This window comes from Canis aureus, chromosome 4 (genome assembly GCF_053574225.1).
Source record: "Canis aureus isolate CA01 chromosome 4, VMU_Caureus_v.1.0, whole genome shotgun sequence".
Taxonomy (NCBI): Eukaryota; Metazoa; Chordata; class Mammalia; order Carnivora; family Canidae; genus Canis; species Canis aureus.
In genome coordinates, this window is record NC_135614.1 from 43,893,492 (window position 1) to 43,912,525 (window position 19,034).

A 19,034-nucleotide genomic window follows, 5' to 3' on the forward strand; every position below is an offset into this window, starting at 1 on the left:
TATGCCGATTTCTTTTCACTTCAGCCAAAAAAAAAAAAAAAAAAAAAGGACACTTTTCCAAATCTCTCCTGGATTTGTTCTGCAGTTTATTAAATCACTATGTTCTCTGATTCTAGATCTGAAGATTTCTTCTCAAGATTGAATTCTGCGATCAGTCACACTGAAAAGGGAAGAGATGTGAGGGACAGCCTCTTCTCAGATCTCCAAGTGGAAAGGGACATTTTGGAACTGGACGTGGCTTTGTAACACTGTAGGCAGGAGGGACAAGCCCCTCTTTAAAAATCTTTGATGTCTCCAAGTACCCTGATGAGAAAAAAACTTAGGTACTCAAAACTCAACAGCTCTTTCTTGAAGAAAATAAATTGGCTCCAGTATGTAAATCCTTTTACGGTTCTGAGCCTGGCTATGGGAACTTGAGGGCATCTTGCACTTTCCATTTATCTGTTTGACCTTCTATAAAATGGCCTCATTCCTTGCTCCCAGTTCAGGCAGGATATTTTAAAGCATTGGGTGCAATATATGGAAGGAGGGGTTTTTGGGCATGAAACAATGTTCAAAAGACTCAGCAACATTATCGTTCTGAATCAGAGAATGATTTTTTAAATAAAAAGTTTTCATGTTGGTAGAGCTCTGGAAAATCGTGCTCAATGTCATGATTATATAATTGGTCTACAAAGGTTAAGTGACTTGCCTAAGGCCACACAACTATGCCACAAATGAGATAATGTGCATTGGTGTGTAGCAAAGTCCCAGGTTCATAAGAAGCACTCAATACATGTCACCTGCAGTTGCTACTGTTCATATTATTGTTGTTGTTATTATTCAGGTCTCCTTACTCTTAGTTCAGTGCTCTATCTCTCTCTCTCTCTTTTTTTTTTTTAATCAGATACAGAAAGAAACCACCCTGTGGGCCCAAGCAATTTCTTGCTATTAGAAAAATGAACATTCAAAGAAACCATCTCATTTTTTTCATAACTGAAAAGGTCCAAGCCTGGAGAAGTGTTATGTCTTGCCACATAACACAGGAAGCCAACATAACACAGGAGCCTAATTTGGGGTGTGCCTACAGAAAGAGAAGCCTGACCCTCCTAACCCTTCCACCCTCAACCTAGTAATGGCACAAAGGAATTGCACACTCTGGACCAGGGATTGAATACAGGCTCTAGCAAGTCTCCCTGTACTCAAGTCCTCAGGGAAGAATAATGTCCTGGAAATACAAAATACTAAATGGAGAAAATAAACTGTCCCACACCTGAAACTGGGAACAGTTATGGCCAAATGGCAAAAAAAAAAAAAAAAAAGAAGAAAGAAAGAAAGAAAGAAAGAAAGAAAGAAAGAAAGAAAGAGAAAGAAAGAAGAAAGAAAGAAAGAAAGAAAGAAAGAAAGAAAGAAAGAAAAAAGAAAGAAGAAAGAAAGAAAGAAGAAAGAAAGAAAGAAAGAAAGAAAGAAAGAAAGAAAGAAAGAAAGAAAAGAAAATCAGTTTCCTACCTCACACCATACATAAAACATAAGTTATGTAGATTGATTACAAACTTGTGTTTTGAAAATCAAGTTATTACATTATTGGTAAAAATATAAATGAAAATCTTTTAGGCTTTGGAATTGAGAAAGATTCTTTAATAAGACATAATAAGATCTGACTTAAAATGATCAATAAATTGATATTAAAAATAAGAACTTCTGTTAAGAAATTACATCTTGAGTAAATGAAAAGATAAGTTATGAGTATATAAATGAGAAGATATCCATAATATATAAGGTCAGCAAAAGATGAGTATGAAGGATACATAAAATTTCCTGCAAATCAATAAGAGAAATACAACCCATCCAATAGGGAAATGAACAAAAGACATGGACAGACATATCACCAGCATGAAACGCAAGTGGCAAAAAAACATAAGAAAAGATTTTCATCATCATTGGTGATCAAGGAAATGCAACCCAAGACAGGGAAGAGTTATCTTACACCTGTCTCTTTGGAAAAACTTAAGAAATGAGAGAATACCCAGTGTTGAAGAGAATGTGGATCCACAGAATCCCTCATGCATTACTGATGGAATGAATGTAAACTGGTACAACCACCTTTGGAAAACACTTTAGCACTATCTCCTGAAGTCAAGCATTCAGGTCCTTATGACCAAGCAAATCGTCTAGTAGTTATATACCCCAAAGAGACTCTTGGACATGTGCAATAAAAAGCATGTACAAGAACGTTCTTAGCAGCAATGCTTATAACAGGGAAACGCTGAACCAGCCTAAGTGCTTAAAATCCATGGTTTGTTCACACAATGGAACCTTCCACATTCATCAAAACAAGGAATTCTAGCAACCTGTAATATGGATGAATCAGTATAATTTTAAGTGAAAATGATGTCAGTGACTCCTCTACTCCTGCCAAGTTAACCACAGTACAATACCTTTCTTATAAAGGTAAAATAACCAAAGCACTGGGGATATACAGAGATGCAATAAAACTGCATAAGAAGGAAAGCATTAAGGAAGATACAAGAATATGGTCACCTTAGGTAGAAGACAGAGCCACATGGTTACATATAATTAACTGTTAAGTTTCTAGTTTTTGTTTTGGGTAGTGAGTAGCTGAATGTTTAATTTATTCAGTTAATAACTACCTGAATATGTAAGAAAAGAAAAGCAAGCACTTGTATGGACCAATGATGAGGTGTATTATGAATCAAGTACCGTAATGTCTCCAGTTCTGTACAACCGAAGTCCTTTCTTTCCTTTCCCCTCTTGTAAGCAATTCTGACCATTTCATTGTATTACTGCCAAAGTCCAAAGACCAGTTTCTGAAAGCTGGCATCGGCGAAGCTCTACACAGAGTAGGAACATAAAGAAATAAATCATAGCCCTTACCCATAAAGAGTCCAATCCATCAGCATAGACAGTCCCATAAACAGACAAATAAGAGTGTGAGATATCACATATGATGCAAGTCTGCACTGTGCACTGTGGGAACCACTTCTCACTGCCCAAACTGTTTTCCTTTCCCACATCTAATTTCCTGGAGGTGTGCTTCCAATTCCAGAGGCATCGACCAGAGGGCCACCTTTATCAGAATCCCCTTGGAGGGCTGACACCATGAACATTGTTCACCTTCCCCACCAACATCTTCAGGGTCGATTCTTTGGCAGACTGTCCAGGATTCTGCAATTTTAATAAACTCCCCAGGTGCACCTATGGCTTGAGAAATCTCCCTCACAGAAGGTCTATGTCTTATTTTATCCTCTTTCTGAATCCAGGATAATATTCTGAACATACTAAACTCGCTATCATCCCACTTTCCCCTATTAGTCAGGTACCCTGGCAGCCATACCATTTTTATAGCCCCTGGGGAAAGAGGTGGGGAAAGCTTCCTCAGGAAGGAAGAAGATGTGACAGAGGGGAATGCTAGTGGCCCCTCTCCTTGAGATTGAGACATGCAGCCCCAAGACATATGTGTCTCAATATCCCTCTTGAGCCAAAGTCTCAAAAAGAACCATTCTGGATACGTTGCAGGGAAAGCCAAAAGCAAAGGCTCTCTTCCCTTTCCTAATTTGGTCCCTGGGACACAGCTCCAGATGCAACATTGGAAAAAGGGAGGTGGGGCACCTGAGTGGCTCAGTGGTTGAGTGTCTGCCTTTGGCTCAGGTCCTGATTCCAGGGTCTTGGGATGGAATCCCCATCAGGGTCAGTGTAGGGAGCTTGCTTCTCCCTCTGCCTATGTCTCTGCCTCTCTCTGTGTGTCTCTCATGAATAAATAAATAAAATATTTTTAAAAAGGAAAGAGGGAGTGGGCTATCTTGAATCTGAAAGACTGAAGCCACAAGTTACTATTACATGAAAATTTTAAGTTGCCACAGTATAAAGACTCAAAAAGATTAGACTAAAAACAAACAAAAACTAGAGGCTTTATCATCTTTGCACCCTGAACTTGGTGCAGAAATTTGCAAACTTGCAACAGTTGTATCCCTACTACCTCCCAGGCCCCACCTACAAGAGGGACTGAGTGCTGAAGTGCTGAATGAACACAGTGGGGCTGAAACGCCTACTTACTGCAGACTGGACATCGGGTTTGGGTCATAAAGCGGTAATAGTCTGGTTAATAACCAATAATACTGGTTAGTGTCTGGGGGTGGGGGAAAGTGCTGGGGAGATAGAATGCATTCTAGGCAATATTTGCAGAGAAATGGATTATGGAAGGCTATGTAGGTACAATGTCAAGAGAGACAAGAAGCCTGCCACAAGACCAGTGCATGTCCTGGTAGGAAGAGGTCTTGTGCTCTTACTGCCTTTTCCTTCTGAACAGTCTCATGCCTAATGTGGACATCCCAAGCCTCAGGTGGCCTGCTAACACCATCACTTGCTGCAGTGCAGCTATGCTCTGAAAAGCTGCAGTAACATAGCTACTACTGACATCAAGAGTCCCATTTCCTGCCCCGGCAAAGGTCCCTATACAGAGAGTTGCCCAGCATTTGAAACAGGGACAATGAGTGGAAGATGAAAGAAAAAAAAATTTCTTCAGGAGATATAGTAAGGCACACTTATGCCTTTTATATTATGAAGGCAGGAAGCACTTTAAACAAGGAAATAAGTACTATAAACTTCTACCTTGGTAAACCACTGAGATATGGGGATGTATTTCTTACCCCAGCATCACATAGCCCAATACATGAATACCCTAATACACTGTGTAATATTTGGTCTCATTGGGATGAAAATTACCTGACTTTCCAGGACTTGATTTCTCCATCTGTAACATGGGAATAATAATACCTGTGATATTGGGTTGTTGTGAGAATTTAATACATGTTTATGTCCTATATAACACCTAATACATAGTTGGCATTTAATAAATATAAGTCTCTCTCTAAGGTGCTATTGATCTCATTATTATTCTTTTGGCTATTATTATACAATAGATACAATAGGTACTTTTCAATAAGTAGCAAGTGTGTCAAGTATTCTGCTGGTTGTTTTACATACATTATCCCATTTTTGTAGCTAAAGAAACCAAGGTTCAGAGAGGTTACTTGTTCAAAGGAACACGGCTAGTAAGTGACCAGGGCAGGATCAGAAACAAGAATTACCTGAATCAAAAAGTCTATATTCTCACGGCAACACTCCTACTCACGTTCTTCAGATGTGGAATCCTGGAGGCTCAAAGATGCTACATAAGTTCAACAAGCAAAGTAATAACTGCAGAGTGAGAAGACTTTCCTCTACTTCCAGGCCAGTGCTGCAGTGATGTGCTGATTAGCAAAGATAAACCCCCTATGGTACTGGGCACAGCCATCTGTGTCCCCATCCCCCATGGTGAACTGAAGTCCCTGAAGCTCCAAATACTGTGGGCAACAGATAAGAGGAGGGGGAAAGAAGGAAATTACATCCTGATAAAAGAGAAACTGGATGCTTGTACTCACAGAACAGCTTCTCAATAAAGTTTCCAAAGAAAAACCCACTAGCTGAAAATAAACATAGGAAGAACTTCCAAATCTCTGTCAAGTCTGTCTCTGTCTCTCTGTCTCTGTCTCTCTCTGTCTCTGTCTCTCTGTGTCCCTTCCTGTCTCTTTCTTTCTGTCTGTCTCTCTTTCTGTCTCTGTCTCTCTCTCTGTTTTTCCATCTCTGTCTCCATCTCCATCTCTGTCTCTCCCTCTCCTCCTCCTCTGTTTGTTTTGGAAGTTGAGAAAAGCGAGCAATGTGGATCCTAAAGCAGTTTACACTGAACCAGATGGTACATCTGATTAGCATCAGACTAAAAAGACACATTACTTAGAGATTAGGTTCTCATAGGGACAAATCTGTTCCAAAGGCACATAAGGTTTGCTTTTCTCGTAGACTCCCCTCAGAGCTTTCTCAGGGCACATCTATTCCTTTCTCCCTTCACCACCAGCAGGCAAGTCTGAGCTTGAGTTGAAGAAGACAGCAAATTAGTCTCCACAGATTTCTTAGTTCTCCTCTCACTGAACCCTGAAGTCATTCACACTGGGTAAGCCACTCCCTATGCAACCTTGGCTGCTTGAGACTCTTAACCCTCTCATACCCCAGGATAAAAAGTCATATTATGCCACTGAATCCACACAACAACCCAATAAGACCCATACTGTGGTTATTCCCACTTTACAGATGAGGAAATTGAGATTTACAGAATTAAGTAATTTACTCAAGATCACAGGTCTAGTAAAAGTTGAGACTAATTACTTCCATGAAAGAAAAAAGTGGTAAAATGTGTGAGTGTGTGCACGTGTGTGTGTGTGTGTGTGTGTTTTAAAAGAGCCCCATGGAACAAACCATCATAAAGAATGACTGTCAAGTATTCCAAACTATGTAACTATGTTGAGGCATATGGCAGCAAGATAAATAATAAAACCAGAAAGCACAAACATCCCACTCTGACTTTTACTTCTTGTAGACATACATAGCATGGGCCCTTTCCAAAACTATGGGGCAATGAAATTAAGATTGGAAAAACAAACAAACAAAAAAACACATTCAAAACCACAGTGGGAAGCACATGCAGACCAAGGCCCTTTTATTGATCAAGTCCTACGTTTCTCAGAGATTGAGGATATACATGTAGCTTCCTAGAAACAAGGAAGCTTAGCTTAGGGTTACATGCAACTGTCAAGCATGAAGGGACCCCCTTATTGCAAAGAACTGGAAGGTCAGAACAGAAGCTAGGAAAATGAAAGGAGCATTAGAAATAATAATCACAATGCCAATAACAGCTACTGCTTAGTATAGGACATTATGTTGTGATAAGCGCTTTAAATGCATTATTCACCTCATTAGCCCACAAAACAGCCTCTAAGATAGACTTAGATGATTATTAATTAATAATCCTAATAAGATTATTAATTAATAATCTAATTATATAATTAAGATTATCTACTGATCTTAATAAGATTTTTTTTCCATTTTACAGATACGCTTACTGAGGATCAGAGATATTAAATAAATTTCCCATGGTCACAAAGCTGATAAGAGGATGAATGAGGAATTGAACCCAAGCCTAGTGAGACACAAGAACAGTGCCCTTAACCAGCAAACCTCTCTCCCCCTTCTCCATAGGATCTTTCTGAAGATAGGCCAATAGAATAGTCTGCCAGAATTTCAGAAAGTGCTTAAAAGCCTTCTGGCCCCTCTGCTTGATGTCAATACAAATGTTTAAGGCTGTGAGTACAAGCTAATGTCACCCACAATACTCCAGGCAATTTGCACATCTGGCAGTTAAGTGAGTGCAGGCTCAAAGCAAATCACATCCCTGAGGCACAGGATACTTCACAGGGAGAACAACAGGAGGGATTTCATTACAGCTCAAACTTGGCCAAGGAGTCAAACTCACCTTATTTAAGGGTGTAAAGGAGACAGACCCTCAGCCAAGAGCAAATGACAGACACCCTGTAAGCACATATGAATTCAGACTGTATTCATTTGGAACCTGAACACTTAAGAAGGGGAATGGGCTGAAGTTTCCCTTTGGGGTTATTTTGGGAAGAGGGTTCACCTAGCAAATCAATAGTGGGAGAGGAGTTACCTTTAAGCTATATATACTGCTTTCACAAGTGAACCAAGGATGGATAGACTAATTATATATTGCCTCCCTTTTAAAATGGGTCCCCAAAGAGCACTCTGTTCAACTATTTCTAGTCTCTCTAAGTGTTTAAAGCTTAAGAATTTAGCATTTCATTTCTAACTGTGTACAACACTGGGGCTGGCCTTCTGTCTGTTAATATTAATCAGAGGGTTTTTACTGAATCTGAAACTCAGAGACACAGCAGGACTGGTGAGCAGCAGCCGTCCAGGCTGCTCTGTGATTCTGCTAACTCTCAGGGGCCACCACCAGCCCAGGAGATGTGACTTCAGTAAAGGAATCACTCTGACTTCCACCAGCCTGGAATTGACACCACATGCCCAATCCAGGGTGGTGCTAGCACTCCATCTGCCCTCAGTGCTAAGCTGGGCCCCTGACAATGATGGCAGCACTGAACAATGATTGGGAATCAAGTAGCCCCACCCTCTGCTGCCTGTGCAGTGCAGCATCATATGTAGCTAAAGTCATCCTTGTCATATCCCTGGGGTGGGACTCAATTCATCTCTAAAGTGACACTACCTGTAATCCAGGAAGAAACTGGATTCTTCTGGGCAGGAAGGGGCAGGAAGGGGCAGGCATATTTCAAAGCTTTCAGAGTGAGGACAATTCATTCTGTTGTGGAGTCCATGTTCAATGTTCTGACATGGAAACCACAGAATGCCCACTTTTAAAAATCCAGTATATGAGAAATACAAAAAGACTTACCAGGATTAGTTTCCAATCACCTTGCAACAAACCACCTTGCACAAATAAACCATATATTTATTGGATTAATCTGTTGTCACACATCTGTCTGAATGGTCAAGAAATCACAGAAATGAGTTTGAAATCACGAGAACGCTTTTCTTCTTGTGCCCTTCTCCTGTCCTTAACTCCAAGGATAGGAATTCAGACAGCAATTTTGGATGTACCTTGTTAACTAGGCATTGGGGAAAAAGAATATTTACAGTGAAGTGGCTCCTGAATATTTCTGTGATTACCAGACAATTTACATAAATATTCAAGCCTAGCTCTCTAAAGAAATTTCAGTTGGGTGATGACTGTTCCTCTGCTTTCTAAGACCTCTTGTTTCTTGCAGTTTGCTTCTCATTTTATCACCGACACTGGTGTGGACACAGAGGAATTAAAAATTAAGAAGTGTTGGCCTTAGTGTACAGAAAGCAGGCTGACCCTCAAAAATCATTGCTTTCACCCTCATAAATAAGAGTAATGCCAGAAATGTCAAATGTTGCTGGAGATGATGTGGTTGATGCATTCTGACTTCTTTCTAATCCTGCCTGGTCATATCCAGATGTGTGGCCATCTAGCTCACTAACCTCAAAAATAGGACACCCCAAGGTTCTTAGCACTGGGGCCCTGGTCAGAGAATTGGTGGTTATCAGAGATAAGTTTGGGGTGAGCAGAAGCTCTGACCATAACTTCTGCCCAAAGCCACTGTCATTTCCAGGAAATACCATTAAGTGAAGAAAGATAAAGTATAGTACAGGTGAATATTTGCTGCTATTTGATAATAATAATAATAATAATAATAATAATAATAGTAATAGTAATAATAATAAATTAAATAAATAAAAATAAATTAAATAATAATAATAATAATAATAAATGACCAGGGAAGAATATTTAGTATATAAGTATCTGACTGCTTACACACAGAGTATCCCTGGAAGTAAACTCAAGAAACTAAAACCACCAGTTGCGTCTGGAGAAGGGATCCAAGTGATTATGCCCAGGGTCTTAGAGGGACTCTTTTCACGTGGTACTTTTTCATACCTCTGCATTTTGATCCATGTGAATGTATTACCTACTCAAAAGTAATTTACAGTTTTCAAAAAAATAAAACAGAGCAAACTCCTCTAATTCCTACTCAATGAGAATCATTGAGATGGGTCACGGGAATCTGCACTCTCTAGTTTATCCTTTCACTTTGGAAACTTTGAGAACTTCTCTGTTACAGGTTCTTTCTAACAAAAGAAACTTCACTTACTTCTTCTCAAGTTGAAGACATGTGTTTAAGTGTAAATCATGTAGGGGAAAAAAACATCACAGCAGAATGACCTAACATGTATGACTCCAAATTTACCACCTCATCAAACTCTCTCAAGAGGAGCAAACAATGTAACCTAAGCTTCCTAAAATCAATTTAGATTGTGATAGCTAAGTTGTCAGCCACTTTCTACTTTTTGCATATATTCAGACCAGGGAGTTGTTGGAGAAGAAACATTTGAGTTACCAGGCTGGTTGCTCTGGCCTGCTGAGAACATGAAGCGCATTGTGTGGTTTATGGCACCACCCACCTAGCCAGGATGCTTTGCACTCACCTTGTTTTTTAAAGAGGTTGCTCTGGACTATCTCATTCATGGATTGGACTTTCTGCTTCTGCAGTTTCACAGGGGGGATGCAGGTGTAGAACTCATATAGGAGTTGGCTGAGGGCAGGAAAAATAGGAGAGCAGAGGGCCAGTTAGATCAATGTTTGCCACATCCTGGCACTTAGAATTCATGCCCGGATTGTCAGTTCTGTGGAGGAAGAAATGACATACATCTTGCTCTCTTCCACCACTACCCCACCAAGTTCTCTCAAAGCATCAGATGCATAGTAAGCCAATATGCAGTTGGTGTCAATTTGACTATTAATAGCATCCAAAGAGATGCGAAAATCTGAAAATAATACCAATAACCCTGAGCCCGTATGTGTATCAGACACATGCTTTGCACTTTATATCAATTATGCCATTTGAATCTCACAACTCTATGAGGCAGATAAATACTTATCCCAGTTTACAAGTGGAAAACTAGGTTCAGAAAAGTTAACTAGCTTTCCCAAGGTTGCACAGCTAGGAGGCTCAGAAAACAAGGATTTAAAACCAAGTTCTGATTTTGTTACTATACTACTTTATTTACAAGTGTTTTATAGTTAGTAATACTTTATAAGTCTTAAGATCAAAGGGGTCCTTAAAAAAAAGCTATGAAAAATTATAGGTTAGAACTAGTTTGGGACATGAAAAAGGAGAGTTCTTTCTCAATAGAGCGAACGTAAAACACCACTGAAACTGAATTACAGCCCCTGTCAGCTTTCCCAAATCAGCTCATTGTGTTCATTCATTCCTTCAAGTACTTGTTAAGCATCTATCTGATGTATGACAGGCAACGTGCACAATAGTGGAGATACAATAGGAACAGACATGATCCCAGTCGGCATGGAACTCACATTCTTTTTTTTTTTTTTTTTTTTTAATTTTTATTTATGATAGTCACACACACACACAGACAGAGAGAGAGAGAGGCAGAGACACAGGCAGAGGGAGAAGCAGGCTCCATGCTCCGGGAGCCTGACGTGGGATTCGATCCCGGGTCTCCAGGATCACGCCCTGGGCCAAAGGCAGGCGCCAAACCGCTGCGCCACCCAGGGATCCCTGGAACTCACATTCTAATGAAGGTTGGCACACAGCACAGAGACAAACAAATCAATATGAGGGGATAAGTGCAATGAAGAAAAGAAATAGGGAGTTGATTCAGAGAGTAATGGTGTAGGGGCTGGGGGAAGAACTGAACTTATTTACAACGCTCAGAAGTAGCTCCTCTGAGAAGGTATCATTTAGTTTGAGACTAGAAGGATGAGAAGAAGCCAGCAGAAATCTTGATATGAAGAAGAAAAGGACATGAGTGAAAAAACTGAGAAGATCCAAATCAAGTCTGGAGGGCAGTGAATAGAATTATAGTGATGTTCACTTCTCAGTTTTGATGACTATGCCATAGCTAAGTAAAATTTGAACTCATTAACGGAAGTTGGGCAAAGGGCATATCTTTGCAACTCTTTTCAAAATCTAAAAGTATCTCAATAAAAAGTTTTAAATTTTTTCTATATATTTATCTTGGAACTTAAGTGAATTTAGGAAAAAGAAGGAAAGGCCATACCTGGTATAGAGGCCTCTAATCTAATAGCATAGTCACTTTAAATAAATGTGTTCATCTCTTGAGAGAAATGTGATAAAGAAGAAGGCAAAAGGGAGTCTATTTCTCTATTATTCCTATTAGGGACTGGAAGTTGCTCTCTGCAGTGCATACAGGACACAGACTGGAACCCTAAAATAACCTCCAAGCCCAACTGGGATGGTGACATTTACGTTTACACTAATCAGTTATTAAACCTACATGTTTTCATTCTCTACCATTCGTGTCATCAATGAAGGATGCTTATTTTATATTATTTTTCACTGATGTCTGGCAAATTAAAACCAGAACATAGAAGTCCAACACCGGAAGCCCTATACCAAGTTCCTAACCATGGGTCCTCCCTCGCCCCCCCAGCTCTGGATGCCGACGTAGAATCCCCCACAAAAGCATTCCTCCTCTCCCTCTGAACTCCTGGCCTGCCATCAGAGCCCAGGAAAGTAGATGGTGAGCTCTCACCTGAGTAACTTTGCATCGAAGACCGTCTCCACATCATGAAGGACAGATGGGATATATTTCAAAGCCGCCACCTAGGTGGAAAGTGGAATAAACATGAGGGATGTCCACATCCAACAACTCCACATAATAAGGAGGATACTTTGCAATGTGAAAGGGATCAAGGGATAATGACCCTGAATCCTGCCCACTCCTGCAGAGATTCAAGACTCTGTATGCACACTGAGACATTAGCATGCACTACTTTGATGACAAAAGCAAACCACAACTTCTCCTATCTTCAAGGAGGCAGTAATGGATATGATGATCACAGACTTTGAAGTTAGACATCTGCTGTCAAGTCTTGGTTCTACTCCTTGTAACCATGTGGTTTTGGACAAAACACTTAACCTCTCTGATGTGTCAATGTTCTTATCTGTAAAATAGGGAAAATGAAAACTACTTTGATTGGGAAAATGAAAAATCATATGCATGAGGCATCCGATAGAGAGCCAGGCATGTTTTGGGTGACTGCTAAGTACTTACTTCTGTCATTATTGGAAGGTGGTGCGTTTGAATTGTTTTGTGGGTGGCAAGGACAGCTTGGACTGAATTATTTATATTTTCTCTCCCTGGCCAATTTTTGAACAGTGGTGGGCATGTCATGTTTTGGACCACTAGATAGGCTAGTGTACTAGCTGCACATTGTGGTGGCCTGTTTCTTTCCCCTGTGCAAATTAATTGATGCATCCAGAGGTATGAGACACATGCAATCCTCTGCACCACAGCAACCTTTGTGAAGCAGCAGAGTGGACTGCAATTTCTACAGAAGGAGTTATAAGTCACATGGCTGGACAATAATACTTAAGCATCTAGTAGAAAGATGTATTTTAAAATATTCTCTTATTTTTCTTTATATTCTAAAGAAAGTGTTCATAGTCTACATGTATCAATTACCCTTTAGTAATTAGATCAAAATAAAAATATTGAAACTTCCTTTCTAAAGAAAATTGTACTCCTAACCATATACAATTGAGCTTCTTAATTGACATAAATAATAATTATGACTATTCTCTGAGAACTTTTAATGGGGCTGACACAGAACACCTAGGAGATTATTTTGTTAAACTTTATGTCAGCCCTACAAGGGAAAACTATTTTTATAGATAAGGGACCTCAAGATTAAATAAGTAACCCCAAATCCCAAAGTTAGCAAGTAAGAGTCAAGATTCAAATTTAGGCAGCCACCCCGCATAAGCCTTGAGCTATATGCCCACCTCACTCAAATAACAACTCCTCTATGCCTTCAACGTTTTCTTGTTTCTTGCTGTTTATAATTTTTAAAGGTCAGTAATACATGCAATGTAAAAAATATCACACAGGATAAAGTATTAAGGTGAAGATTGTTACTAAAGTCCCACACCTCCATCTCAGCTCCAATCCTTATTCCCCAGAGGGGCTACTACCAATGAGTTTCCTTTCAGATTGATTTCTGTGCAGGAATGTGCATGCATGCGTGTGTGTGTGTGTGATTTAGACAGTTCTGCACCTTGCTTTTTCCAATGAACCCTACAGCACTGATAACTTTTCATGTCATCTCATAGAATACATTCCCTTCCTATCCAACCACTACTTAGCAATGCCCTTATGAGTACACAGTATCTTCTTTAAATCCTCGCCTATTGTTGGATTTCATACTATATTCGATTTTTCTTTATTGTAAAATATGTGGTAAGAAAAGAGTTAATATATACTTTTATGTACCTGTAAGAATCCCTACAAGGTGGACTACTCAGATGAATTAGTGCATCAAAATGTGTATATATTTTAGGAAACCCTGTCATATTACCTTAGAAAGAAACAGTAACCAGTTTCCTTTTATTCCTTTCCCAAAACCCTAACATTGGTACACAAATATTTTTATTTTGTCAATGTGATATATAATTTGTAACTGTAATTTACAAATCTTTGGTTTCTAGTGCATTGGGCACCTTTTCTATATTAATTGAACATCTGTATTTACTAAATTGCTTGTTCATATCTTCTCATTTTTTGAAGAATTTATTTCCTTACTTGTTTCTGGAATTCTTTATGTATCATTAAAATTAACCATTTTGCAGTAACATGATTTGTAAGAATTTCCTCTTGCTTGTCCTGTTGTTTGTTGCTTGGCTTTTAGCTTTGTTTATCATATCTTTCATTGCACAGAACAACTTTAATCTGTATGTTGTCAGATTTGTCAGACTTTTTCTTTATAGTTATTGGATTTTGTATCCAGGAATTTATTTTTTATTCTTTCAATTCGAGATGACAAGAGATAACAAGATTCCAAAGCTGATGTTCTATTGGGACACCCTTATTCCATAGGATGATGTTAGGTATCCTGTGAGGGAAAAAGTGTTTGCAATAAAATAATTTGGAGAAACCCTGGCTTAAGTAAAAATAAACCAGTAAGCTTTTTTTTTTAATTGCAGAACTTTTCATAATTTTAATATGCTAGGGTACACTGTAACATTTCTCGAGGCAGTTACAGTATCCAGTACATTCGGACCTAGCTGGTCAAGGCCATTTTTATCAGGAAGCACCAAACAGATGTAGCAAAAACAGATGCCTGGAAAGCTGGGCAAGCAAAAGAAAAGAATGAATGGGATGAGTCTGGGCCAGTGGGAAGTAAGGAGACATGAGGAACTCACACTCTCTCTAAAGAGTAAGTCATTCTTGTTGACCTGTTCTAACCCTGTGCTAGCCAAATCAAACACATCAGCAGGCTGCGCTTCCCCCATGAGTTATGTATTTACAATGTTTAAATTCTAAAGAGATGCCCTATGCTGAGACATATGCCCTGAAAAGACTGGTCCAAGGACTCTAAGCAAACTGTCCCTTCATTCACTCTTAGACCAAAGAACATAGAGCTCTGGGCCCACAGGGACCTAAGTAGGAACCTCAGTGCTCTAACTAGTACCTGCATGTGCCCAGGGCCATTTCCTCATGCCCTGAGCCTCAGCATCGTTCCATGGGGCAACAGGGAATGATGTGATATACTTTACTAGTATATCATGTACCTATTGCAGTGTCCAGCACACAGTAGGCCTCCAAAGGTGTGTGTGCTGAATTTTACTTTATTCCATCTCTCAAACAGCTTCCCTCACTCCCCAGCACCTGGGTAAAATATAATATGTACTTATCAGAATTAAGACCAAAGTGAGAGGACAGAAATAGAAATCAAACCCTCAGCAAGTTGGGAAAGCCAGGACTTCATTGTCTATAGCAAGTTACTGGCTTTCAAGAGCTGCATACCCTTCCAGGGCTTTGAAGTGATACTGTGGAATAGCAGTCATCAGGAGTCCTGCACTTAAATGCTTCAGCTGTTAGTGGGGAAGAGTTGGATGGGACTGGGACAAGGCTGTTTCAGAAGAAGCAAATCTTCCCAGTATTAAACTTCCATCTGGTCCAGGAGGCCTCACAGAGAAGTGGCAGGTCTGTGGTTTCCTTTTCCAACAAGGGCAGCCTACCTCTGACCCAGGAAGTCAGTAGCGCTGGCCTCAAGTCTCCTGTCCATAGCTCTCCCCTTCATATGCATTAGTGGAGTAATGGCAGGTAGGTTCTGTAGGTGCAACCAGCAAGATCCCCTCCAGAAGGCAGAGCAGCTCAGCCATAAGACTGTCTGGGGGCCTCCATTTGTTGCATGTTTCTAAGGCCTAGAAATTAGAAACACCTTGGCTTTCTAGACCTGTTGTCCTTTTAGGAACTATGTTGCTTTACTATTGGTGTAATTTTTACTGTTATTAATACCACTATTATACATAAAATAATATTGTTATGTTATTACTTTCATCCCATAGTATATATTCCCCAATATATAGAATATTTAAGAACATATACAGATAAGTTTTTGTATGTGTATATAAATGTATATAATAGTATTGTTAATTTGACAGTTTTAAAATAACAACCATTATTAGAAACTTTAAACATGTCAGATACTTAACATGCATGACCTCACTGCACTTTACAGCCACTCTATGAATATACTGTCTTTCCATTTTACTAGTGAGGAAACTATAGCACAGAGAGGTAGAATAATTTGCCAGAAGCCACAGAGCTAATGTGCAAAATAATAAGAATTTGTACCCAATCCTGTCCAACTGCCCCTAGCCAGTGTGTTTTGCTACTGCCCAACCTGCTTTAAGGAAAGGCTTCCTTCCATCTTGGCAAGTGAGGAGGTTTCGGTAGGAGAGAGAAGGCTGATTTGGGGAAGGAAGTAGATAAAGAACTTTCCTCTCTTTATGAGGATAATTTTTGAAAAGAAGCTACAGTTTTTCTGACAGTTCCTCTCAGTTAAGGATCTTCCTTGCCACATACATCAGGCATAGTAAGAATGTGGCAATGAGTGGATTTCCTAGATTAATCACCCATTCTCGACCCCTTTCAAAGGCGAATTTCAGCCTCAAGAAGAGAGGTGGATCCAAACCAAGCAACGTTGGTTTCACTGGCCCAGAAATAAGCCATGGGTAGACACTTGAGATGATTGTTATCTAGATAGACTTCCCCAGAACTGATAATCCTGGGCTGCTAGAAAACAGCCATTATTTAAAAATAACAACAAAACTCAAAACTGAACAGTTACACTCCCTCAAACTCAAAGGGGATTTGTCTTTTGAGGGTTTCCAGACTCTTCCCCCTCCAAACTAAGTAGGAATCAACTGCACGAATGCCAGTAGACAGAATTTTAGCCAAAAAGAGCATGTCTTGCATTGATGTGGGGTTTTATAAGAGGACTAGGCACCTTCCTCATTTAAGAGCACAGATAGTATTTCTATCCCACCAATTTTCAGTCCTTTTATTTTCACCAAGCAATGGATAGTCAAGGTCCATGGAAACTATGGACGATGTCATAGAAATGCACCACAGCATGATCAGAAGAAGACAGCTTCCTTAGAGATATGGAGCTGTCCCTAAGGACAATACATGTGACTCTCAGGACAGGCAGCCTCCTCACCAATCTTTCAGGGAAAGAGAAGAAAAGATGAACCAACATGCTCCAGAATACATATCTCTCCACGCCTTCTGTAAACCAACATTATGCTGCCTCTCCGACTTGTTGGGGCAGAGGAGTTTAGTGTTTATGAATGGCTGCCTGAAGAGGCAGACTGTCTGAGCCAAGTCCCCATGGATCATTTTTATCTGTGTGGTCTTGGGCAAGTTAACTCTGTGTTCTTGTTTTCTCACCATGAGAATAAAGGAAATAAAGTCACCTAATTTAATTTTCTTTTTTTTTTTTTTAATTATTTATGATAGTCACACAGAGAGAGAGAGAGAGAGGCAGAGACACAGGCAGAGGGAGAAGCAGGCTCCATGCACCGGGAGCCCGATGTGGGATTCGATCCCGGGTCTCCAGGATCCCTAGGCCAAAGGCAGGCGCCAAACCGCTGCGCCACCCAGGGATCCCCTAAAGTCACCTAATTTAGAGGCCGATGTGAAAATTAAATGTTAGTGATCAGTATGACTATAGCAGCCTCACTGGAACAAAATTTCATCCTCCCCACCACTGAATCCATTGTCCCCAAACATTAGCTCTAAGTATGGGGTATATGGTTGAGAAGGGGACAAGTTAAATAGTTAAGTCTCATTTCTACTACTTCAGGAATTCAGCATACAGCCTATGGGCCAATTTGCAAGAATGGACCACTTTCTTCCTTTAGTTTGGACATTGAAACGTTTTATACCAATAAACAATGAAAAGAGAGGAAAGAAAAAGACATCCTTAATTAGCTGGCTTCCATGACTATGGACCAAACATCTATCCATCTTTACTATTGTTTACTGTTGCTGATTGCTTATCCACTTGGCATTTTGCAGGGAGACTTGGGTCTTTCATGAAACTATGCTTTCTTTGGTGGTGATTAGGAACACAAACTCTGGACTTACACAGTCTGGATTCAAATCCCAGACCTGCCCCTTCTTAGTTGTGGTTAAGTTATTCAGCCTCACTAAGCCTCCATTTCCTCATCTGTAAAGTAGAGATAAGAAGAGTAGTATTTGCCTAATAAGGTTGTTGTCATAAAAATCAAATGAGCTAACAATATATGTAAAGCTTTCAGCTCAATGTGTGATACATAATAAATGCTAAAACACAAAACAGTGGAAGCTAATATTCATTGTTTCATTTGTTCACCCAAAAAATATCCAAGTATCTACTAAGTGGCAGCCACTGGTTCAGATGCCAGGGATACAAAAGACAGAGGTCCTTGTCCCTCCTGGACAGTCTAGTGGTATCATTAGCATGTATGGCAATCATAGTGGCTGAGAGAGCATACTATTCAGCATGAGTTGTTCATTTATTTTTACTCGTACCATCAAATTGGAGCATTATGATGAACCCTGTACCTAAAGGAGAATGGGACAAATGGGTCTGTATAATGTCACCAAATGCCTTTACTCACATTTGAGCTATATCCAATTCACTTGTGTCTGATCTTGATCCTCTCAACCTACTATCAGTTTTATCAACAATGCTCATAGGGCTGGCACACACAGGGGTTTCTAAGCTCATGGCCTGTTACTGAAAATATGTAGAAACCCCCATCCTAATCCATTCCTTGTGGCAGAGGGAACATTAACTTTGGAGTCAAGAGACCTGGGTGCTTTGAAATCCTAGTTCCACCACTGTGGATAGATATAATTTGGGGTGAATTGTTTAACGTTATGAGCCTCCTGTGGACACTGAAGACAGTGATTCCTTGCAGATCTCTGGTAGGATGAAAAACACTGTATGTGAAGATCCCAGCTTCATGCCTGGCACATGGTAGGTGTGAATCAGTGAAAGGTATTTTTAATGATTTAATGATTAAATGATTTTCTACCTTTTCCAAATTGCTGGTTTAAAATTCTCCATAGTTTTGGGCGAGCTGCTGCCATGCCAACTCTGAGCAATAAGGAAAACTACAGGAAGCAATTCACATGACCAGATGAGTCTTAGAAATGAGAAATGACTTGATGGGATCCCAGAACTCACAATGGACAAAGCCAAGATTGATTGAACCAGATCTTCTCTA

General features: G+C 39.8%; 1 protein-coding gene across 1 annotated transcript in view; it reads right to left on the reverse strand.

Annotated features, from left to right (window-relative positions):
• The window catches only part of DOCK2 (dedicator of cytokinesis 2), a 397,956-nt gene that overhangs the window by 278,305 nt on the left and 100,617 nt on the right, over positions 1–19,034 (reverse strand). Inside the window, exons 24-25 of the mRNA XM_077895573.1 lie at positions 12,004–12,074; positions 9,913–10,019 (exon numbers count right to left, since the gene is read on the reverse strand). Coding sequence (XP_077751699.1) covers positions 9,913–10,019; positions 12,004–12,074 — 178 coding nt within the window. The remainder of the gene's footprint in view (positions 1–9,912; positions 10,020–12,003; positions 12,075–19,034) is intronic.